Source organism: Coregonus clupeaformis, chromosome 1, assembly GCF_020615455.1.
Source record: "Coregonus clupeaformis isolate EN_2021a chromosome 1, ASM2061545v1, whole genome shotgun sequence".
Lineage (NCBI taxonomy): Eukaryota > Metazoa > Chordata > Actinopteri > Salmoniformes > Salmonidae > Coregonus > Coregonus clupeaformis.
The window spans coordinates 77042410-77067029 of NC_059192.1; the positions used below are offsets into that span (position 1 = coordinate 77042410).

General features: G+C 42.9%; 1 protein-coding gene and 1 pseudogene across 12 annotated transcripts; both read right to left on the bottom strand.

Annotated features, from left to right (window-relative positions):
• Nucleotides 1-518: 518 nt before the first annotated feature.
• exoc7 (exocyst complex component 7) lies at nucleotides 519-20567 on the bottom strand. Of its 12 annotated transcripts, none has more exons than XM_041889302.2 (21): nucleotides 20375-20567; nucleotides 19927-19992; nucleotides 19528-19712; nucleotides 19063-19168; nucleotides 18589-18811; nucleotides 17471-17638; nucleotides 14753-14845; nucleotides 14042-14110; nucleotides 11804-11949; nucleotides 11184-11336; nucleotides 10907-11005; nucleotides 10657-10719; nucleotides 10452-10518; nucleotides 9516-9554; nucleotides 8906-8965; nucleotides 2883-3003; nucleotides 2493-2588; nucleotides 2251-2314; nucleotides 1597-1638; nucleotides 1257-1390; nucleotides 519-1022 (listed from the first exon to the last, which is right to left on the bottom strand). In XM_041889302.2, exons 1-21 carry the CDS (start codon nucleotides 20432-20434, stop codon nucleotides 920-922), a joined length of 2157 nt encoding a protein of 718 aa, XP_041745236.1. In that variant the 5' UTR covers nucleotides 20435-20567; the 3' UTR covers nucleotides 519-919. The 12 variants fall into 12 exon arrangements, with proteins under 12 accessions (XP_041745236.1, XP_041745183.1, XP_041745171.1 ...); XM_041889249.2 differs by lacking the exon at nucleotides 14753-14845 and adding an exon at nucleotides 16249-16260; XM_041889237.2 differs by lacking the exon at nucleotides 14042-14110 and adding an exon at nucleotides 16249-16260.
• Nucleotides 20568-21410: 843 nt separating this feature from the next.
• LOC121584350 lies at nucleotides 21411-22971 on the bottom strand (annotated as a pseudogene).
• Nucleotides 22972-24620: the final 1649 nt, after the last annotated feature.

Genomic DNA, 24620 nt, shown 5'->3' on the forward strand with positions numbered 1-24620 from the left:
AATAATCCTACTCCTCAACCTTCCTATTGCCTCTACCTCTCCAATGCCCATCTCCAAGGTCCTCTAGCCCTCCTCTACGACTGTGATGTGTCAACTCAGTCAAAACATTAGCTAACTCTTGACATGATTAGCATTTTGACGATTTCAGGATGAAGTGTGCGCGGAAGGTAGTATCTTATGAAATGTACAGATCCGGCCATGCAATCCTTGTCATGTAATATGGCTGTATTCATCCAATCTGAACATCTATTCTAGATTAAGCTAATACCTTGAAACAAATGGTTTCAAAGATTAAACTAACTAATAGCTCCGACACCAGAATAACCATCATTTGGAATAAATGACAATAGGACAACAATAAGTGACAACCGGTAATTCTATTCTGTTCACATCTGATAGTTTTTCAATTAGATTAGTTGTTGTTACACAACACACTGACTGGACAATTATATGTAGCTACTGTACTGTACTGTTATGTAATTGCATTACCCACCTCCAACAAAACAATAACAACATAATCGCAAATCACAGACTTTGCTTTATTAGATTGAGATGCTCATTGATTGGGGGACAACAAGTAAATTACATATAAATACATTATTATATTAAAAAAATAGCATAAAGTATGAGACACCCATAGGGCAATGGGTGTCTCAGGGGAGGCAGGAGCTCAGGGGTTTATTCAGTAAAACTTTCCAAATGTTGCAGATATAAATAGAATGAATAGAGGTGACAATTCCCTATTTTATCTGACAGACAATCATATCTGTTCTACACAATGCATTTCTATGTGAACGTTACATCCTCCTGAACAAGCCCTAGTTGTAGGGGACCCAGGAGGTTGAGCTGAGTGTTATGAGGGTTGGGGGTGTGGTTACTTGATGGGCGTGGTCAATTGGGCATGGTCAGTGGGCGTGGCTTAGGCTGAGGTATCAAACAGCCTCTCGATCATCTCCTCCACCTGCTCTGGACGATACTTGTGATATTTCTCAGGGTTTTTGGTGAACGAAATGTTGGCGTATCTGTGAAAGAATTCAACATTCATAAATTACAATGTTTTGTGTACATTTACAGCCGTCCTTCCTAACTGAGCTGCGGAGAGAAAGGAAACCCTTTTAGCGAGGTTCTGACTAACAGAAGATAAACGCAGAAAATAAACACATTTCCTACAATTTACAATGGTTACCATCCTTAACAATAAGTGAGAGAGGGGGAGTAACACTGATGTCACAGTAGTGGTGGTGCTTATGACTCACCTCTGTAGGAAGGCCCTGTAGGCCTCCGACACCACTCTCCTCTGGGCATGGCGGATGGCGTCTCTCTGCTCCTTGTCTGGGATGGCCCACACCTTCTGGATCTTACACAGCTCCTCCAGACCGTCGTTGAATCCCTACAGGTCAACCAAGAGAGCAAGAGGTCAGTCCATAAGCATACGTTTAAACCATACGTTCATGGATCTAGAGATTAAATTGAAGGCATTTTAACTGATATGTTGGCACATTTACAGTAACCAATTCATCACTCTTGAATCCTCGGTATATCCTTGGTAGGGATTGAATTTGTTTTGTGTTACCTGTACGCTGTTGGTTATCTTACCTTAAACTTGTCTTTGATCACCTGACGCTCTTTGTCTTTCAGCTGGTGAGAGGGAACATATGGAAGGCCATTTACTTCACACGTACAGATAAAATAGCAAATGTGCACAGCACTGAGTGTACAAAACATTAAGAACTCCTTCCTAATAACAGCCTCAATTCGTCGGGGCATGGATTCTACAAGGTGTCGAAAGCATTCCACAAGGATGCTGGCCCATGTTGACTCCAACGCTTCCCACAGTTGTGTCAAGTTGGCTGGATGTCCTTTGGGTGGTGGACCATTCTTGATACACATGGGAAACTTTTGACTGTGAAAAACCCAGCAGCGTTGCAGTTCTTGAAACAAACCGGTGCGCCTGGCACCTACTAACATACCCCGTTCAAAGGCACTTAAATCTTTTGTCTTGCCCATTCACCCTCTGAATGGCACACATACACAATCCATGTCTCAATTGTCTCAAGGCTTAAAAATCCTTCTTTAACCTGTCTCCTCCCCTTCATCTACACTGATTGAACTGGATTTAACAAGTGACATCAATAAGGGCAATCATAGCTTTCACCTGGATTCACCTGGTCAGTCTGTCATGGAAAGAGCAGTTGTTCATAATGTTTTGTACACTCAGTGTACGTACGCATATCAAGTAAACGGTCTCACCTTGGTTCCCGGTTGGAAGGCAGGCATGTTCCGGTCCATAATATGCTCTGTGACCTTGTACCAGCTAAAGAAAAGCAAGACAAAACAACAGAAAAGGTTAAGAGCTTACTCATAGCATAGCATGTTATGTACGATCACAGGAGATAGTTTACGTAGTGCAGGTACTAGCTAGAGATTCAGGAACATGCTGTAGCTGTAAATGAGAGCGTACCCTGATGCCCTTCAGCCCATGATGTATTTACCTGCGCTGGTATATCTGGATCTGCTGTTCTATCAGCTCTCTGTATGAACTCTCTGCCTTCTTCTGAGTCACCGTCACCAGCTGGATCAGCTCAGACCTGAGGGACGGACACGCACACACACGGTAATATGGTTAAAATAAGATGTGACTATGACAAAGTATATTCTTGCTTTGTGGCATATCAATTCTCTGCCTGGGCATCTGCGTTAGAAAAGGTGTTTGGGTCCGTGGCAATGCGTTTGTTGATTTGTGTTTACTGTAGGCTATATACGTTTGAGTAGCTGATATCAATCGAGTTACTAGTAGTTTTGAAAGATATCAATTGAAATGGTTTGTGTGTGAGGTCGTGCAGGCATGTTGGTGTGATAATAAGGGGATAGGGGGGGTCTACTTCTCCAGGGACTTGAGGATGTAGTTGTAGTTGTTGTGGAGGAAGATGGCACTCAGAGCAGAGTCCTCGTACACCTTGGATTTACTGAGAAGATTCAGCTGCAGGTTCCCCAACACTTTACCTGAGAGAGAAGCGAACCAGATTCAGAATCAGAGCCAAGGACATTCGTAAACTGTGCTTGGTTTGTTCCAACTGTTTGCACATTTGATTCATCTCGTTATGGAGATATAATATAAGATATATAAGTTTAACTTTATTGTCCTCGAGGGGACGTTTGTCTTGGAGAAAAGTGAAATAATGTGACAGAGATAAATGATACCAAAACAATTCAAAGCTCTGTCCTTTATATACAGTTGAAGTCGGAAGTTTACATACACCTTAGCCAAATACATTTAAACTCAGTATTTCACAATTCCTGACATTTAATCCTAGTAAAAATTCCCTGTCTTAGGTCAGTTGCCCAAACGTTATCGCTATTTCCAGTTGTGTCTTAGCTCTCTCTAATAACACGTGACTGCTTTATGCCTCTCTCCTATGTCAATTATGCCTTGCCTATTGCTGTTTGGGTTAGTTCTTATTATACAATTTCAATGTAGAACCCCTAGTCCCTCTCAAACTGTCTCATATAGTTCCTTTGTTCCCCCACGCCGAGACCGGCTCAATCGATGCCTCCAATGATGCTATCTCTTTCATTGTTACCCAACACTTAGGATTACCTGAACTGTACTCATATCCTTCCATATCCTTTTCTGTACATAATGCCCTGAATCTTTTTCTACAACGCCCGGAGAACTGCCCCCTTTATTCTATGTACCCAACGCACTAGAAGACCAGTTCTTAAAGCCTTTAGTCGTATCCTTATTCTACTCCTCCTCTGTTCCTCTGGTGATGTAGAGGCTAACCCAGGCCCTGCAGCCCCCAGTATCACTCCTACTCCCCAGGAGCTATCATTTATTGACTTCTGTAACCGCAAAAGTCTTGGTTTTCTGCACATAAATATCAGAAGCCTCCTTCCTAAGTTTGAGTTATTCACTGCGTTAGCACACTCCGCCAACCCTGATGTTCTAGCAGTGTCTGAATCCTGGCTTAGGAAGGCCACCAAAAATTCTGAAATTTCCATCCCCAACTATAACATTTTCCGTCTAGATAGAACTGCCAAAGGGGGTGGAGTTGCAATCTACTGTAGAGATAGCCTGCAGAGCTCTATCATACTATCCAGGTCTGTGCCCAAACAGTTTGAGCTTTTTAGTTCTAAAAATCCACCTTTCCAGAAATAAATCTCTCACTGTTGCCGCTTGCTACAGACCCCCTCAGCCCCCAGCTGTGCCCTGGACACCATATGTGAACTGATTGCCCCCATCTATCCTCAGAGTTCGTACTGCTTGGTGACCTAAATTGGGATATGCTTAATACCCCAGCCATCCTACAATCCAAGCTAGATGGCCTCAACCTCACGCAAATTATCAACGAACCTACCAGGTACAACCCTAAATCCGTAAACATGGGTACCCTCATAGATATCATCCTGACTAACTTACCCTCTAAATACACCTCCGCTGTCTTCAACCAGGATCTCAGCGATCACTGCCTTATTGCCTCGTCCGTACCGGGTCCGCGGTCAAACGACCACCCTCATCACTGTCAAACGCTCCCAAAAACACTTCAGCGAGCAGGCCTTCCTAATTGACCTGGCCCAGGTATCCTGGATGGATATTGATCTCATTCCGTCAGTAGAGGATGCCTGGTTGTTCTTTAAAAGTAATTTCCTCTCAATCTTAAATAGACATGCCCCATTCAAAAAATACAGAACTAAGAACAGATACACCCTGGTTCTCCTCAGACTTGACTGCCCTTGACCAGCACAAAAACATCCTGTGGCGTACTGCATTAGCATCAAATAGCCCCCGTGATATGCAACTTTTCAGGGAAGTTAGGAACCAATATACACAAGCAGTTAGGAAAGCAAAGGCTAACTTTTTTCAAACAGAAATTTGCATCCTGTAGCACTAACTCCAAAAAGTTTTGGGACACTGTAAAGTCCATGGAAAATAAGAGCACTTCCTCCCAGCTGCCCACTGCACTGAGGCTGAGGAAACACTATCACCACCGATAAATTTACAATAATCGAGAATTTCAACAAGCATTTTGCTACGGCTGGCCATGCTTTCCACCTGGCTACCACTACCCCGGCCACCAGCTCTGCACCCTCCGCTGCAACTTGCCCAATCCCCCCGCTTCTCCTTCACACAAATCCAGACAGCTGATGTTCTAAAAAGAGCTGCAAAATCTGGACCCCTACAAATCATCTGGACTAGACAATCTGGACCCTTTCTTTCTAAAACTTAGCCGCGAAATTGTCGCACCCCTATTACTAGCCTGTTCAACCTCTCTTTCGTAACGCCTGAGATCCCCAGAGATTGGAAAGCTGCCGCGGTCATCCCCCTCTTCAAAGGGGGTGACACTCTAGATCCAAACTGTTACAGACCCATATCCATCCGCCCTGCCTTTCAAAAAGTTTTTGAAAGCCAAGTCAACAAACAGATCACCAACCATTTCGAATCCCACCATCGTACCTTCTCTGCTATGCAATCCGGTTTCCGAGCTGGTCATGGGTGCACTTCAGCCACGCTCAAGGTCCTAAATGATATTATAACCGCGATCGATAATAGACAGTACTGTGCAGCCGTTTTCATTGACCTGGCCAAGGCTTTCGACTCTGTCAACCACCGCATTCTTATTGGCAGACTAAATAGCCTTGGTTTCTCAAATGACTGCCTCGCCTGGTTCACCAACTACTTCTCAGATAGGGTTCAATGTGTCAAATCGAGGGAGGGCCTGTTGTCTGGACCTATGGCAGTCTCTATGGGGGTGCCACAGGGTTCAATTCTTGGGCCAACTCTTTTCTCTGTGTATATCAATGACGTCGCTCTTGCTGCTGGTGACTCTCAGATCCACCTCTACGCAGACGACACCATTTTGTATACATCTGGCCCTTCATTGGACACTGTGTTAACAAACCTCCAAACGAGCTTCAATTCCATACAACACTCCTTCAGTAGCCTCCAACTGCTCTTAAACACTAGTAAAACAAAATGCATGCTCTTCAACCGAACGCTGCTTGCACCCGCCCACCCGACTAGAATCACTACTCAGCGGGTCTGACCTAGAGTACGTGGACAACTACAAATATCTAGGTGTCTGGTTAGACTGTAAACTCTCCTTCCAGACTCACATTAAGAATCTCCAATCCAAAGTTAAATCTAGAATCGGTTTCCTATTTCGCAACAAAGCCTCCTTCACTCATGCTGCCAAACATGCCCTTGTAAAACTGACTATCCTACCGATCCTTGACTTCGGCGATGTCATTTACAAAATAGCCTCCAACACTCTACTCAGCAAATTGGATGTTGTCTATCACAGTGCCATCCGTTTTGTCTCCAAAGCCCCATATAATACCCACCACTGTGACCTGTACGCTCTTGTTGGCTGGTCCTCACTACATATTCGTCGCCAAACCCACTGGCTCCAGGCCATCTATAAATCACTGCTAGGCAAACCCGCCTTATCTTAGCTCATTGGTCACCATAGCAACACCCACCCGTAGTCTGCGCTCCAGCGGGTATATCTCACTGGTCATCCCCAAAGCCAACACCTCCTTTGGCGCAATTCCTTCCAGTTCTCTGCTGCCAATGACTGGAACAAACTGCAAAAATCTCTGAAGCTGGAGACGCTTATCTCCCTCACTAACTTTAGGCATCAGTTGTCAGAGCACCTTACCGATCACTGCACCTGTACACAGCCCATCTGAAATTAGCCCGCCCAACTACCTCATCCCTATATTGTTATTTATTTTGCTCATCTGTACCCCAGTATCTCTATTTGCACATCATCTCTTGCACATCATTCCAGTGTTAATACTAAATTGTAATTATTTTGCACTATAGCCTATTTTATTGCCTTACCTCCATAACTTGCTAAATTTGCACACTGTATATTAATTGTATTTCTGTTGTATTTTTTTGATTTTTGTTTTGTTTTACCCCATATGTAACTCTGTGTTGTTGTTTTATGTCGCACTGCTATGCTTTATCTTGGCCAGGTCGCAGTTGTAAATGAGAACTTGTTCTCAACTGGTTTACCTGGTTAAATAAAGGTGAAATAAAAAATAAAAAAAAAAAAGTTAGGATCACCACTTTATTTTAAGAAATGTCAGAATAATAGTAGAGAGAATGATTTATTTCAGCTTTTATTTCTTTCATCACATTCCCAGTGGGTCAAAAGTTTACATACACTCAATTAGTATTTCGTAGCATTGCCTTTAAATCATTTAACTTGGGTCAAACGTTTTGGGTAGCCTTCCACAATAAGTTGGGTGAATTTTGGCCCATTCCTCCTGACAGAGCTGGTGTAACTGAGTCAGGTTTGTAGGCCTCCTTGCTCACACACGCTTTATCAGTTCTGCCCACACATTTTCTATAGGATTGAGGTCAGGGCTTTGTGATGGCCACTCCAATACATTGACCTTTGTTGTCCTTAAGCCATTTTGCCACAACTTTGGAGGTATGCTTGGGGTCATTGTCTATTTGGAAGACCCATTTGCGACCAAGCTTTAACTTCCTGACTGATGTCTTGAGATGTTGCTTCAATATATCCACATAATTTTCCTTCCTCATGATGCCACCTATTTTGTGAAGTGCACCAGTCCCTCCTGTATCAAAGCACCCCCACAGCATGATGCTGCCACCCCGTGCTTCACGATTGGGATGGTGTTCTTCGGCTTGCAAGCCGACCCCTTTTTCCTCCAAACATAACGATGGTCATTATGGCCAAACAGTTCTATTTTTGTTTCATCAGACCAGAGGACATTTCTCCAAAAAGTACGATCTTTATCCCCCTGTGCAGTTGCAAACCGTAGTCTGGCTTTTCTATGGCGGTTTTGGAGCAGTGGCTTCTTCCTTGCTGAGCGGCCTTTCAGGTTATGTCGATATAGGACTTGTTTTACTGTGGATATAGATAATTTTGTACCTGTTTCCTCCAGCATCTTCACAAGGTCCTTTGCTGTTGTTCTGTGATTGATTTGCACTTTTCGCACCAAAGAACGTTCATTTCTAGGAGACAGAACGCGTCCCCTTCCTGAGCGGTATGACGGCCACGTGGACCGATGGTGTTTATACTTGCGTATTATTGTTTGTACAGATGAACGTGGTACCTTCAGGCATTTGGAAATTGCTCCCAAGGATGAACCAGACTTGTAGAGGTCTACAATCATTTTTCTGAGGTCTTGGCTGATTTCTTTTGATTTTCCCATGATGTCAAGCAAAGAGGCACTGAGTTTGAAGGTAGGCCTTGAAATACATCCACGGGTACACCTCCAATTGACTCAAATTATGTCAATTAGCCTATCAGAAGCTTCTAAAGCCATGACATCATTTTCTGGAATTTTCCAAGCTGTTTAAAGGCACAGTCAACTTAGTGTATGTAAACTTCTGACCCACTGGAATTGTGATATAGTGAATTATAAGTGAAATAATCCGTCTGTAAACAATTGTTGGAGAAATTACTTGTGCATGCACAAAGTAGAGGTCCTAACCGACTTGCCAAAACTATAGTTTGTTAAAAATAAATTTGTGGAGTGGTTGAAAAACAAGTTTTAATGACTCCAACCTAAGTGTATGTAAACTTCCGACTTCAACTGTAGCTACTGTACAGATGGATTACATACAGCATGTATCTTTACTTAAAGGTAGACTCAGCGAGATGACGTAGATGCACAAATTAAACAGCAGTAGTCAATTTCCGCAACAACTAAGAGCGTTGAAGCACGAAGGCTAACCTTCTCCGCTGTTTTGGTCCCGTAGCAACCACCCTGTAGCAGCGTGAAGCAAACTCTTGCACATGCGCAGATACTCTGTGGGACCGTGTGAGAGCAAAATCTTGCATCGCTGAGTCTACCTTTAATTAAGCTTTTGATTTTCTTTATTAACATACACATGTACAAATGCATCTTTACTTCCTAAACTTACATATGTAGGTGCTGAGAAGTCTCCTACTGAACTCAGAGCTGCTGGCTGACGAACTGGTCTCTGCAGATTGTAAAACAGCGTTAACATAAGATCTATCGATAACCGTTGAGATACATAATCCACTGTGTTACTGCTAATCCCTCAACTGGGATACAATATCATATCATCTTTCTGTTAATCTCCCATGATCTCTTTTGGGATTTCAATTATTATATTTTTTATTCCTGTTCAAACAACTTATTTCATTAGAGGCGAAAGTTTAATTAAAATTATAATTTAAAATATATGGGAGAGTGTGACTGGCTGGCTGTGTTTCCATGGTAACATGAACAACGCAATTTCAATAATACTGTAAGCGCCTCAGTAGCATGATCCATGTTCCACAGCCTTCACAATCACATAAGGATGCAATACTACTACCCATACTTACTATTGATGTACTTCTGTCAGTGGGTTTTCTGTAACATTACGCATCCATGAACTAAATCCTAAACAACATGTTGATAAAAACCTGAGACCATTCATGCATTCAGAAACGTATTAATGACTCTGTCCTTCCCTACTCCTCTGGTAGTGAAGCACCTGTGAAACCTGTCTTGTGTTTGCTTACCTCGGGGGTCTAAAGGGATATTGTACGTGTCCCCCAGTACTTTAAGGCAAGGCAAAAGAGAAAAAAGAGAGAGAGAAAAGATGAGAGAAGCAAAGTGCAAAAGGTTAGAAAAGATCTGTTAGTGCAGAGTAAGCAAAGTACTGTTAACAGCCAGACAGCGATAGGTAGGGAGTATGGTGGTTTATGGATAAGGGGCATGGGGTGAGGGTATAGGGTCATGGTACCGGGATGCATGAGGGACGGACTAACCCGGGCAGTGGGGGCCCCTTTTCATCCTTATTGCTGGTAGGATTGGTCTCATTATGACGGTCCATATCTTACCCTCTCTAAGGGTTCAAATGCTGATATATTTGGCCATTGAGGAAGAAATGGTTACCCAGATACTCCCTAGAAAGTGAACAGCCAGTCCATAGTACAGTTTATGGAGTGTCTACGGCCTCCCTCTAGAGGCAGAGAAAGGCAGTGCAGCAGCGAAGGTGAGGACGAGGTGAAGAAGAGGAAGAGGAAGAGGTGAAGGAAGTGATGAGTTCAAGTCAGCAACACATTAGAGGAAGTCACAGACACAGGCAGAGGAAGTAGGACCAGAAAGAACTCTGGAGGAGAGAAATGCTGATGTGACGTAACTGGAGAGGAGGAGGATGTCTAGTTTCTATTACAAACATCAGTTGGTGGATACATGGGGACTTCTCCGACAAAGATGGGATGGTCTACTACTACCGTTGCAGAACAGACAAACAACGGACAGACGGAAGCTGGTGGACACTAACAGCAGACCTGGGGCCTGTCCCAAATGGCACCCTATTCCCTATTTGGTGCGCTACTTTTGAGCACAACCATATGGGCCCTGGTCAAATGTAGTGGACCATATAGGGAATAGGGTGCTTTTTGGGACGGACCCCAGGCCCTAGACGGGACAGTCCACTCAGCCCTCCCTACCTTGAGAGGCCAGCATGGCTCCAGCTGTCTCCTGGAAGTCCAGCAGCTGCTGAAGGAACAGGATGGCCTGGGGAAGAGAGAGAGAGAGAGACCAGGGTGAGGAACTATGTAAGGGATGACGGGATGTGACATGGAGAGGTTAACAGCAACATATACCACTATATAAACTCCAGACTGTATGTCAAGAGGGAGAGTGTTTGTTTACGTTGCTGGTGAGCTCATGGACCGTTCCATCCTTGGGCATGTTGTACTCCTTGTCAGGGTCATTCTGTAATAGAAAAGAGTGATAGACAAATTTGTCTTCAATATTTTTTCTCTCTTACAAGAACACTAGGAGATGCTGGTCCTATTGAATGTCCATACATATTATAGGAATAGTTTGTTAATGGGTTCAAGCTGTGTATAGTAGGGTTGAAAGAGCTAAGGGGTTATCGGTGGAGGGTAGTTGCTCTTACCTTGATGCTGTCTGCAAACTCCTCCAGGGCTTTGGCTCCGATAGTCTCCATGGAGGTGATGAGGGTAGGCAGCTTGTTCTTTGTACTGGCAGCTGTGCCCTGTAGATACATACCATGAAGGGAAAAGGTAAATTATATCATTAAAAAAACAATATCCTTAATCTTTTTAATACAATTCAATTTTTTGTCCAACGGAAAATTGGCTTTGGCATTACATTTCAGATTGTTTATTGTCAATTCATACGTCTGCTTAAGTGAGGCCTGTAGGCTACATTACCTGGAGCGTGGAGTCAAAGTCAGGCTTGGTCTGTTTCAGGTGCCTGAGGATGGGGAAAATGGTGAGGACAGCAGAGTAGTCGTGTCTCATGATGGCCCGCCGTGCTGCCGCCACTATGTTGTCGCCCTCCAGCATCAGGTTGTCCAGGGCTTCCTAAGACACAGGAGACCAGACACAGTCACAGGAGGAATCAGCTTCACTGTACATTCTATCAGAGAGCCAATGTCAGAGCCAGTACTTCATGCCACTGTCAACATTCCTATTTTACTTCATTTTACTACTTTTTATTACTTATTTTTGTACTGTTGAGGAGAGCTTGCACGTAAGTATTTCACTGTTCCGTTTACACCCTGTATTCTGTGCAATAAACCTTTGTTTTGACAACATTCTCTCTTTGAACACAATCTTGTTATTTGCACAGACACGGTAAACTCAGGAGACCATAGATCATGTTATATTCTTCTTCTTCTGGGTAAGAAATGCCTATTGTTTGCCTGTCTTTGGTTGTGACCTGACCATACAGTGCACTATGATATTACTGTCCTCATCTGACATATGAAAAGGGAGGCAACCAAAAGGATAATGGCCTGTCGTTTGCCTGTCTGAGGCGGAGGCCTGACCTGTATGAGGGAGTCAAAGGTCTTCTTCTGGTGGTGTTCAGGGATGATCTCTGTGAGCAGGGCGTATTCGCTCTGGGCCAGCTTCACAAAGGCACTGATGCAGTGGATGTAAGAGTCGATCTCTATGTCCAGGACATCATCCTTCCCTGAGGGGCACACGGTGAGGTCAGTTAGGGGACAGGGTGGAGAGGGGATTTGGTGGACCAGGGGCATTAGGCAGGTTAAAATAATACCATCAATCCTGACTGAGAACTATGACTGTCTAGATATGTGTATTTACAACATGTTTACTTGATGTGCTACTCTTCTATGAATGGCGTTTTCCCCCACAAGGGAGATAAATATTGGGCATGTACTTGTCCCAAATGATATTCGTGGTCAAAAGTTTTGAGAATGACACAAATACTAATTTTCACGAAGTCTGCTGCCTCAGTTTTAATGATGGCAATTTGCATATACTCCAGAATGTTATGAAGAGTGATCAGATTAATTACAATTAATTGCAAAGTCCCTCTTTGCCATGAAAATGAACTTAATCCCAAAACAACATTTCCACTGCATTTCAGCCCTGCCACAAAAGGACCAGCTGACATCATGTCAGTGATTCTCTCGTTAACACAGGTGAGAGTGTTGACGAGGACAAGGCTGGAGATCACTCTGTCATGCTGATTGAGTTAGAATAACAGACTGGAAGCTTTAAAAGGAGGGTGGTGCTTGAAATCATTGTTCTTCCTCTGTTAACTATGGTTACCTGCAAGGAAACACGTGCCGTCATCATTGCTTTGCACAAAAAGGGCTTCACAGGCAAGGATATTGCTGCTAGTAAGATTGCACCTAAATCAACCATTTATCGGATCATCAAGAACTTCAAGGAGAGAGGTTCAATTGTTGTGAAGAAGGCGTCAGGGCGCCTAAGAAAGTCCATCAAGCGCCAGGACTGTCTCCTAAAGTTGATTCAGCTGCGGGATCGGGGCACCACCAGTGCAGAGCTTGCTCAGGAATGGCAGCAGGCAGGTGTGAGTGCATCTGCACCCACAGTGAGGCGAAGACTTTTGGAGGATGGCCTGGTGTCAAGAAGGGCAGCAAAGAAGCCACTTCTCTCTAGGAAAAACATCAGGGACAGACAGATATTCTGCAAAAGGTACAGGGATTGGACTGCTGAGGACTGGGGTAAAGTCATTTTCTCTGATGAATCCCCTTTCCGATTGTTTGGGGCATCCGAAAAACACCTTGTCCGGAGAAGACAAGGTGAGCGCTACCATCAGTCCTGTGTCATGCCAACAGTAAAGCATCCTGAGACCATTCATGTGTGGGGTTGCTTCTCAGCCAAGGGAGTGGGCTCACTCACAATTTTGCCTAAGAACACAGTCATGAATAAAGAATGGTACCAACACATCCTCCGAGAGCAACTTCTCCCAACCCTCCAAGAACAGTTTGGTGACAACCAATGCATTTTCCAGCATGATGGAGCACCTTGCCATAAGGCAAAAGTGATAACTAAGTGGCTCTGGGAACAAAACATCGACATTTTGGGTCCATGGCCAGGAAACTCCCCAGACCTTAATCCCATTGAGAACTTGTGGTCAATCCTCAAGAGGCGGGTGGACAAACAAAAACCCACAAATTCAGACAAACTCCAAGCATTGATTATGCAAGAATTGGCTGCCATCAGTCAGCATGTGGCCCAGAAGTTAATTGACAGCATGCCAGGGCGGATTGCAGAGGTCTTGAAAAAGAAGGGTCAACACTGCAAATACTGACTCTTTGCATAAACTTAATGTAATTGTCAATAAAAGCCTTTGACACTTATGGAATGCTTGTAATTATACTTCAGTATACCATAGTAACATCTGACAAAAATATCTCATAACACTGAAGCAGCGAACTTTGTGAAGACCAATATTTGTGTCATTCTGAAAACGTTTGACCACAACTGTATTTCAAAAGCAAAATGGAGAATGGCAGTAGGGGAAAATTTACTTCACATTGATATAAAGTGACATTACCTGACCAGTATATTAGCTGAAAGGAACCACTGGCTACTATGACCATTGACATTCGACAAGGGTTTTTAAACAATAATAGCTAACTTTTTAACTGTCAGCACATATCCATTGGCTTCCATAGCGGTCAATGGATGTGTGCTGAAACTGGTATCACATCCACGGGCTTGAATACTGGTGGGTGTCTCTTGTTCCCCATACTGGACATTTTGGAGCAAACTTCCCCCTTACTCACCTGCTGCTGCCCCATGCTTGTCGGTCAGGGCGTCTGACTGGTGTTTGACCCGCTGGTCATGATCGTGACCTGATGGGTGGGGGGGTATAGTCATGGAACCAGGCTCACTCCTGGGGCCTATAGGCCGAGTGGTAAGCCTGGGACTCGCCTAGAAACATATACCGACCACCAAGCACCCAGCGGGGAAAGCAGAGAACACCCATGTTGGGGGGCAGGGGGTGGTCAGGGGGACCAGTGTGTTTGTGCGTTTGTTTGACCTGTGTCTGAGATAGTTAGTGGATGTTATAGCTTTTACAGGACCCAGATTTACAAGACTTTGAAAGCCAAAAGTCACACCAGTTTTAGACCTGCTGCAGTTCTAACACGTATTATGTGTTGTATGTAAAGTTTTGATACCAAAGACTACATTTCAAATGTGGTATATTTCTGGGCAGCTAAAAATGAGTTATAACATTCACCTTACACTGAAGATGAAACATTTGAATTACCACTATATTTGTATCCATTAAACAACATAACTTTTATATTATTTGCAGCGTCTAACAGCCAATGTGACTCTGAAGAGGTTCCTGTGTGTCTGTTGTTTAACAAAAAGAACAAGTTAACCTGGACAAGAGCAACAGACCAGTAACCCCAGTACACTGGCAGAGAGAGAGAGAGAGAGAGAGAGCACGACATCGAAGAGAAGACAACAAAGCCAGGGTGCGTTACCTTCCAAAGGAGTGAGGTTAGAGCCCCCCTTTTTCCCATCCAGACCATGCTGAGAGTACTGTTTGAGAAGGTTCTGAGCCTTGCGAATGGTCCCTTCTCCCACAGAGTGACACACAGACACAATCCAGGGGTCCACAGAGAAGAAAAGAAGATAGAGAAACGAAGTAGGAAAGGGGGAAGAGAGACGAGAGGACGAGAGCTAGGAAGTGTGATGAAGATACACCAACACCACATCCCTCCACCACCACCAATCATCCCAGAACGGAGTGAGAAGAGATGTGGGGGGGGGGCGGAGCAATGGGAACCATGGCCTAGCTCCGCTACTATACAATATAGAACTAAAACTACAATGTAGAACTACAGCTAGATAAACACACTATGATGGGTGAGCTGAAGCACACTCCACCAGCAAGGTAACAAAAAGAGAATGTACAGGTTAGGTTCATTATACAAACAAATAAAACAGCCATCAGAATGAACAATACATTCATTTCAGCATTGTTATTATGGACATTCACTACCACTACTACTGTTATAACATTAATGTAGCTTTGGTGAGTCAAATTGTTACATGGTTATATGTTTTAGATCTTATAGATTCATACAAAAGCATGAGTTAATACAAACAGAAAGAGAGCAAGTTAAACAGTACACAATTATGACTTGGATTAGTGTGTTAGTAAGCATGTGATGCATTATTAGTAATATCAATTAAGTGGGAGACAGAATAGAAATAATGATTAAGAAATATGTCTACGTAGAAATGTCTGAAACAATTATTTTCCTCAACCTATGCTTTGCCTATGATGTTTTTAATTCTAGCAATGTAAGCTATTATTGAGCTAAAAAAAAGTATAAATTATAATAGAATTGAATGTAAGCCATGTAGCAAATGCATTGTTATAGCATAGGAGCATTTTGTTGTCTGATGTTGCAGGCCATGTGGTTAAATTACTTCTAAATCAAGCAGTATAAATATTTTCATGTTCTGCAATTGGCTGATTGTGATGGAGAAAATGTTAGCTTTTCAGGTTTGTCAATATAAAACATCTATAAACTACCTTTAAAAACAGTATAACGTTCTATATTGGTTGCAGAGCAGTCACAATACACACATCAACTACAAGATTAAGCACAACACCCCAAACACTGCTGGCAAACACCAAAGAAACTGCAAAACTAGGAGGTCAAAACAATGACATGCAAGATGCTTCTGTCAAGTCTGCCTCTTCCTCCTGTCTCCAACTACATCTAGAAACCTCATTGGAGGTGACCAACTAACCTAAGTGACGAAAACAACAAACACTATCAATCACTCTGAATAGGCGAGTGGTAGCATAACTGTTTCCACATCAGATGGCATGATTCTAGTTCACGGTGTTCTGGTCACCGACTACGGCACACTCGTTTGTGGTGAAATGTGGCGTCCAGTTAACAGAAGCAAGTGATGGTAACAAGACGATAGAGAGAGACTACACTAAAGCTTTTGTCTTTACCTGGGATGTAGACTGTCAGCATCATCATCATCACAATACACATGAGGATTATAAAACAAGAGGAAAGGAAGAGGGGTTAGTCGGTGTCATGACAACGAGAGAGAAGGCAAAATCACAGGAACATAGTCTATGTCCCAAATGGCACCCTATTCCTTACATAGTGCACTACTTTTGACCAGAGCCCTATGGACCCTGGTCAAAAGCAGTGTACTATATAGGGAATAGGGTACCATTTGGGGTGGTGAGGGACACTGTCATCCATTAAAGAGGCTGATGATAATAGAGAAGTTCGGTAGTCGTAATGAGAATGATGAATCATGCTCTCAGTGATTGTGGAAGACACTTGAAACAGAATAGAATTACGCAAGAAAGGGGGAACTATAACCAACCATCTGATTCAGAATGTTCAGACCAGAAGGACATTCTTAAGTGTGTGAGCTGTCTGAAATTGTATTACAGTGTATGATAATAGATTATCTTGATCATGTTGATATCTACACTGAGTGTACAAAATATTAGGAACACCTTCCTAATATTGAGTTGCACCCCCTTTTGCCCTTAGAACAGCCTTAATGCGTCGTGGCATGGACTCTACAAGGTGTCAAAAGCGTTCTACAGAGATGTTGGCCCATGTTGACTCCAATGCTTCCCACAGTTGTGTAAAGTTGGCTGGATGTCCTTTGGGTGGTGGACCATTCTTTATACACACGGGAAACTGTTGAAGGGGAGAAAAACCCAGCAGCGTTGCTGTTCATGACACACTCAAACCAGTGCGCCTGGCACCTACTACCATACCCCGTTCAAAGGCACTTCAATCTTTTGTCTTGCCCATTCACCCTCTGAATGGCACACATACACAATCCATGTCTCAATTGTCTCAAGGCTTAAAGATCCTTCTTTAACCTGTCTCCTCCCCTTCATCTACATTGATTGAAATGGATTTAACAAGCCACATCAATAAAGGATCATAGATTTCACCTGGATTCACCTGGTCAGTCTGTCATGTAAAGAGCATAATGTTTTGTACACTCAGTGTATATTCCTGTCTGTGGTGACTGTGATGAAGTAATGCATTCTGTGAATTTGTGGTAGATTTTAACCTGTTTGTGGTGGGTATGATTTTAGTATATGAATGAGAGTGATAGTGACACTGTAGCTATGGCTGTAGTTGAACCGTCATGGAGGCACAGCAGAGTGTACCGGGCCGCAGCAGGGCACTGACCTGGTCTCTTGGGGGCCTTCTTAGTGGGCGTGTCCTTGCGTTTGGTCTGCACGGCGGGCGAGTAGAGAATGCCAGAAGAGGCAGAACTCTTCCGGAAGTGGTCTTTCAGACCCTTGATGGAACGGTCCAGCTGATTGGAGCGGATCTGGAAGTACACGTTCATAAAGTCTGCAGGGCAGAGAGGAGATGTGGTCAAGAGGAGAGGACAACTATCATACAGAAATATGGTTATGAAATCTACATCTATGTTAGGAGCAGGTTTTGAGTACAACTGTTGAGCATAATCATCAGTATGCAGAGGTAGAGAAGGGGTGGTCAAAACTGGACGACAACCACCATAAAACCCATAATTATGGAATTGACAAGGGTGTGGTAGGTTTTGAGTACATCAATGCAAGGAAAATGTTTTCAACTGATGAGCTATACCACTTTTGAGCATAATTATGTTGTGTGCTGACTGTGAGAAGGGAAAAGTCTAAACGGGATCCTTGGGACGTCCCAACTCTGACGTCACCCCACTGAAGTTGAAATTGAAAACTGTTAGGGTTAAGTAAGGGGTATGGTTAGGTTTATGGTAGGGGTTAAGGTTAGGGTTTAGGGTAGGGGTGTCCCAAGGATCCCAGCTAGCACTAACCCTGAGAGAAGGGGCATCTAGTCTGAGCTAGTCTGTTTCTACAACTTACAGTACCAGAGGGCGAGGTGGAGTGATGCTGTTAGGGATCTCATCTGACCCTATCCACCATCCTGCTACTGCTCTTCCTGTTGGCTGACTGAATCATCTTCCTCAGAATCATCATCCTCCTCACTGACAATGGCTTCATCTGAGTGACCTGTACTGCAATCTCCTATTGCCCTGTTATCTCTCCTCAACATGTCATCCACATAACATCTACATAATAGCATTAGCTCTACACTTATGTACTGTAAAATAGAATCAGCATCCTTTGAAAAGTAACCGATGACACCTTCAAACATGAAGCGGACATCAATGGAAGAGTGAGTGCATTTCATGTACAGCACAAGTATCCTGGTTGCGTCCGTACTCCAAGGGACTACACAAAAGGAGAAATGACTGGGGACAGATATCAGTGATACTGTGTAAAGAGTGGGTGATCTACCCTGGTTGCGTCCATACTCCACCAGCCAGCCAGAGATACAGATGATATCCTGTAGTACGGCCTCAGGGAGGTGTTCTAGAGTCACCTCCTCCTGAACCTCCAGCTCCTCATCTACAGTGATGGCATCCAGGATCAAGATGGGAGGAACAGGCTTACTGTAGCGGGTCAGCAGACCACGGAACTCAGCCTCCAGCAGCTCCTTACCCTTCTCAAACCGTGCTTTCTGTAGCAAAAAGTACAGTGAAACAAGTAGTTAATGTTGAGAATGTATTGTTATTGATAACAGGAGGAATGAGATTAGAGGGAGTGACAGAGAAAGACAGACAGAGAGAGAGGGGGATGAGAGAGAGAGAGAGAAAGAGAGAGAGAGAGAGAGAGAGAGAGAGAGAGAGGGGATGAAAGAGAGAAAGAAGAGAGAAAGAAGAGAGAGAAAGAAAAACAAGAGCGAGTAAGAGAGATATTTGAGTACTGTACCACTGTGTTGAGCTCAGGGCTATCTGGGTTGTTGTCCTGAAAGTACTCAACAGCTTTCTGGATCTTGGCGATGCAGGCCAGGTACTCATCTAGTCTGCCTGTTGGCCTGGAACATAGAAACATAGCACCAGGTATTAGCTTTGGTCTGTTAGCTAGTAGTTAACAGCACCACTTATAGTACTCTCTACTCCAACACAGGTAGCAATAGGACAGCAATAGGACAATGCTGAATAAAATATGTTGACTGTCATATCATGGAAGACTAAATCCAAGAATAATAGAATAATAGTTAAGTAGAGAGCGATAATATAAATAGAGCCTTACGGAGACTTTTGGGTCAAAACGTTACACTCAATAAAACTGTGTGAGCATTCAACAGCGTGCAGCTGTCTATCTTTATTTCTTTACAAATGTAAATAGATGCCAGTCTCTCTCTCTGTCCCTGGAGCCCAGTCTGACTCTCACCCCTCTCTGATGATCTTGTCTGTGTCCTTGGCTACATGGTAATAACTGATGACATGGTCCATGCAGGACAGGGTCTTATCCACGTTCTCCTGAAGCCTCTGTAGGTTCTCTGTCTGCTTGTGTACTGGGATGATGGAGTTCTCCAGCTGCATCAGACGACTCTCAAACGATGACAAGATGGACACCTACATGGGAGCAGGAGTGGGTCGCAGAAAGAGTCAGCAGTAAACAAACCGTTTATGTGGAACAACTAGATCTACATTTCAAGAGTACAGTACATATGACAATGTCAGGAAATAGTTGGCTGGAAAGGAACCGTTGACTTTTGTATTCACCAACTATATGAAATGATATTTCTAAGAGTATTGGGTGGGAAACGAGTGCCAACCTGCCACATACCATTCCTTTAGTCAGCTGATCACTCTTCTCCATATTCTCTCGGATGAAGGACAGGGTTTCCTGTTCCTGTTATTCATAGAGGGAATGAACGAATTATGACAACAGCAGCCGAGAGGCAGGATAGGGACAGGGATGTGTACAATAAAGCCTAGCTTGGCTATGTTGGAACATCTGCTTATCAACCATTCCTAGTGTAACGTTACAGGTCTGAGAACGCTGATCAAAGAAAAACGCCTCTGAGTGGCTGTGTTACGACAGGTCAAGTCTGGTATTACTGTGCAGTGTATACTTGTAAACTCATTTGGACAAATTACACTTATAACATGCATAGAGAGGACGACATGTAATAGCTAGAGTCAAATGTTGTAAAGATTAGCTAGTAAATAACGCTAGCTAACTGGCTAGAGATTTCTCCCATTTCCTTCCCTTCCCATTTCCTGAAACCGACCTGCTTTAGTTTCTCCTCTATCTCCCTCTTCCTCGCGGACGCATCCTCGGTCGGAATCATCCTGCGTGTTTGTGGCAAAAGTGGATACAGAAGAAAGGCCACCAATATCGAAAATATAATAGCAAAAGCTATTCAACAAAATAATAACAATGACCCCCAGATTCTCATCGGCTGGGGCGGGGCAATCAACACGAGATCGCTTCCGTATCCGTCTTCTTCACATCAGTCATGAACAGCGGCCATCGTTGTTGTGGCAGAAAACTTCGCAATAATGTACCACAAGGTGTCGCTGTCGATCCTAACATTTGTGGCGCACTGGACCTAATTTATGACCAACATGCACGACTGATGAAAGTAGGCTTATGAGTTACTTTACTGATTCAAATATGACACATCATTTAATTTAATAAAAATACCTTCCCATTAAGTTCCCATGAGTAAAGCTATACAACAGAAGGGGTGTAATGTTCCTGTGTGTACTATTTGACCCCACACATCAAATTAAAATGAAAGATTTCAGATTCCAGAAAGTTTAGTAGTGTAGAACGCACTTCATGAAGTAAATCCAGAATAATTGAAAAACACACAGCTCATTTTGGAAATGTTATAAATGTATTTGCACAAAAAGATGCCTCACATATTTTTTTGTTTGACATAAATAACTATTTACACGTGAACTTGATATTATATATTGCTTTACAACCATCAGTTTTATACAGGCAACATGTTTGTATAATACAAGTCAGAAACAACATTTCACTGTATTGTATAAATTCTAGGAATAATATGCAAAACAACAAATAAAACAGATAAAGGATTGCTTTGAGTCAGTATAGCTACAGTGGAAACGCACAGACCTATCTAGAAATGATCCTTTAACTGACTTGAAATGGTATCCAAATTTGAAAACTCTTCAAAGGTAAGCAATGTCACAAAAGGTTTCTATTATGCATTAGTTTCTAGTAAAACTCCAGGTAAACTGTAGCATTCAGAATAATGCAAACATAAGTTAAAATCTTAGATCAGTCGGCCTTCTCTATGACTCTTCTTGTTTAGTCATTGCCTGTCAGAGAGAAAACACACAAAACAAAAACACAACATTAGATATGCACACAAAATCCTGATTTAAATAAATACAGACAATTCTTGTCCATTTCAGGACATTTGCATCTCAATTGTCCATCCTTCTTCCGAAGTGTGTCAGGGGGATTTCAAGTGAACACTTCTGGAAATGGATGGAGAATCGGGACGCAGACTATGCATTCGAAAAGTTACCTGTTTAAGAAACTGCCGTCCAAAATAGTTAGTAGCCATGTTCTTCAAACCGCCCACTTTACAGCGAACACATCCATACAGGTTAGCCCCCTGTAGCACAACGCCCATGATGACCACGGCCTGGGTGGAGGAGAGAGGTATGAGATTATAAGAACAGGGCCTTTATGGCTGACATCGGTGCAACACCATCATAGTGAGAGAGCACTGGCAAAGCTAAAAATGAACCAGCCCACTTCATCTTGAAAGAAGAGGGTGTTGATGAGGAATGTGAGCAGGGATGCCTTACACAGTTTGACAATGAAGCAATCTCCACAAATTGAGAGAAAACTGGCAAAGCTAAGAACTAACAATTAAGTCAAGCTGTGTGTTGACAACCAATTGAAATTCACTTTAAAATAAAATGGACTGGATTTGACTAACCAGCCATTTGACCTTGAAGGAGAAGAGTGTGCTGAAGACAAAGAAGACCCAGATGACTGGACACATGACCAGGCCCAACCAGAAGACCCAGATGACTGGACACATGACCAGGCCCAACCAGAAGATCCTCTGACACCAGCTGCTTCGAATTCCCCCGAGGCTGATGGGAAAGAGAGGTTATTCTCACATCTGTGGATGCCAACTTGCTTGTTGACCAAGTAAGTATTGGGTAAATTCTAGGATTGAGGGTTATAATGCTTTGAGTGTATCCAAAAGAAAGTACACCTCAAGATTGGGAGAGACCACATGTAAATACAGTAGATGGAGTCAGATATTACTAACTAATAGGCTTTGTAATGACACCAAAATCCAAAGTTGATACAGCCTATGGAACTAGGTTTTACCCCTACAGAAGAAGGTAGTTCAGTGGAGGGCATTTAGTTACTGTCTGCCCAGAAGGACTGGGATGTGTGTGATCTACCTTTCTGGACTCAAACACACCCAGTGGCTTTTTCCATTGTTATCCACCTGGTTCCACCACCTCAGGCCCACCATCAACCGCCCAGTGATGTTCTGAAATATGGTAGAGGAGTCAATACATCATTAGGTCACTTACTTAAAACCAAAGAGACAGAGGGTTGACAATATTTACACTTGTTATACTGATGTTATATTGGTCTTCTATTGCGGTTCTATTACTGTTATATTACTATTCTTTTCTATTACTATTCTATTGGTGTTTTGTTCTATTACTCTTTAGGGCTTACCTTAACGGTCCAGAAGTCAGCTGACAGGAAGATGATGATGGTGACCATACAGGCAATGAAGCTACTGCTGAGGAGCTCACAGAGCAGGTACACCAAGATAGCACTCACTCGGAGGAACAGGTGGAAGAAGGCCACTGGATGCCTGGAAAACATGGTATGAACATAAACATTTCACGTTTTTCTCAGCAAATACAGTTAAGTTGAATGGGTCTGTGGCTTGTATTAAGGGTTGAGAGCCATTGCATTGTACAGTTTTCTGGCTGAGCCACTGAGTACAATGCTGAACCAAATTACTTGATTTTAGTCTTCTTTGACTATCCTACTCTGCATCAAACAGGGGGACGTCATCATCATGGTTGTCATCCTACAAACATAGGGAAGAAAACATTCATGAAAACGTTCAGAAAACATCATGTATGTACATATACTTACCTGGAGTGCCTGAGGGTGACGCTGTTACTAATTAGTACATGTGATCATCTGTACTTGCACTTGACCCATGACATCTGATAAACTTTGTTATTTTACCCGTATCCCTGCCTCATTGTGCTAATATATTACAATTATTCCATACATGTGAAAATGCTATAATCTGCTTAGCTCATCCACTGCTGTTACAGTAACACCCGTTACCTACCAGTGTGTGATAGCCACTTAGCTAGCAACTTAACTAACCTCACTAGCTTGATATTGATGTTTTAGTGTTCATGATTTGTTAGATGACTATTGTCATAAAATAACACGTTTGTTAAATAGGCCTAACATGTAAATTAAACCTAGCTAACGTTAGCATGCAAGCTAGCTAACTTTTCTGCATGGGAGGTTTATGTTATAATGTTAGCACTGAGGCGGTGCGCTCTAGTAGGAAGTCCACTGTGTGCAGCTCACCCTGCACTAACATAAATAACATGAAAATATCTACTTCTGCTAAGCTTCCCAGTAAAGCAATGAAAACAAGTAAGCATTGCTGAAGATAAGTGCTCAAGATAGCCCACGTTAACATACAGTTGAAGTCGGAAGTTTACATACACTTAGGTAGGAGTCATTAAAACTCGTTTTTCAACCACTCCACAAATTTCTTGTTAACAAACTATAGTTTTGGCAAGTCGGTTAGGACATCTATTTTGTGCATGACACAAGTAATTTTTCCAACAATTGTTTACAGACAGATTATTTCACTTATAATTCACTGTATCACAATTCCAGTGGGTCAGAAGTTTACATACACTAAGTTGACTGTGCCTTTAAACAGTTTGGAAAATTCCAGAAAATGATGTCATGGCTTTAGAAGCTTCTGATAGGCTAATTGACATCATTTGAGTGTACCTGTGGATGTATTTCAAAGCCTACCTTCAAACTCAGTGCCTCTTTGCTTGACATATGGGAAAATTAAAAGAAATCAGCCAACACCTCAGAAACAAATGTGTAGACCTCCAGAAGTCTGGTTCATCCTTGTGAGCAATTTCCAAACACCTGAAGGTAGCACGTTCATCTGTACAAACAATAATATGCAAGTATAAACACCATGGGACCACGCTCAGGAAGGAGACGCGTTCTGTCTCCTAGAGATTAACGTACTTTGGTGCAAAAAGTGCAAATCAATCCCAGAACAACAGCAAAGGACCTTGTGAAGATGCTGGAGGAAACAGGTACAAAAGTATCTATATCCACAGTAAAACGAGTCCTATAGCGACATAACCTGAATGGCCGCTCAGCAAGGAAGAAGCCACTGCTCAAAAAAACGGCATAAAAAAGCCAGACTACGGTTTGAAACTGCACATGGG

Excerpts from the sequence above, each read along its gene's own strand:
- exoc7 (XM_041889302.2), bottom strand. The coding sequence starts at position 20,434 with ATGATTCCGACCGAGGATGCGTCCGCGAGGAAGAGGGAGATAGAGGAG. Across the intron at positions 14,846-17,470 it reads GAAGGCCCCCAAGAGACCAG|GGACCATTCGCAAGGCTCAG; the intron begins GTCAGTGCCCTG and ends CTGTGGGAGAAG. Across the intron at positions 3,004-8,905 it reads ACTTCTCAGCACCTACATAT|GTAAAGTGTTGGGGAACCTG; the intron begins GTAAGTTTAGGA and ends CTTCTCTCTCAG.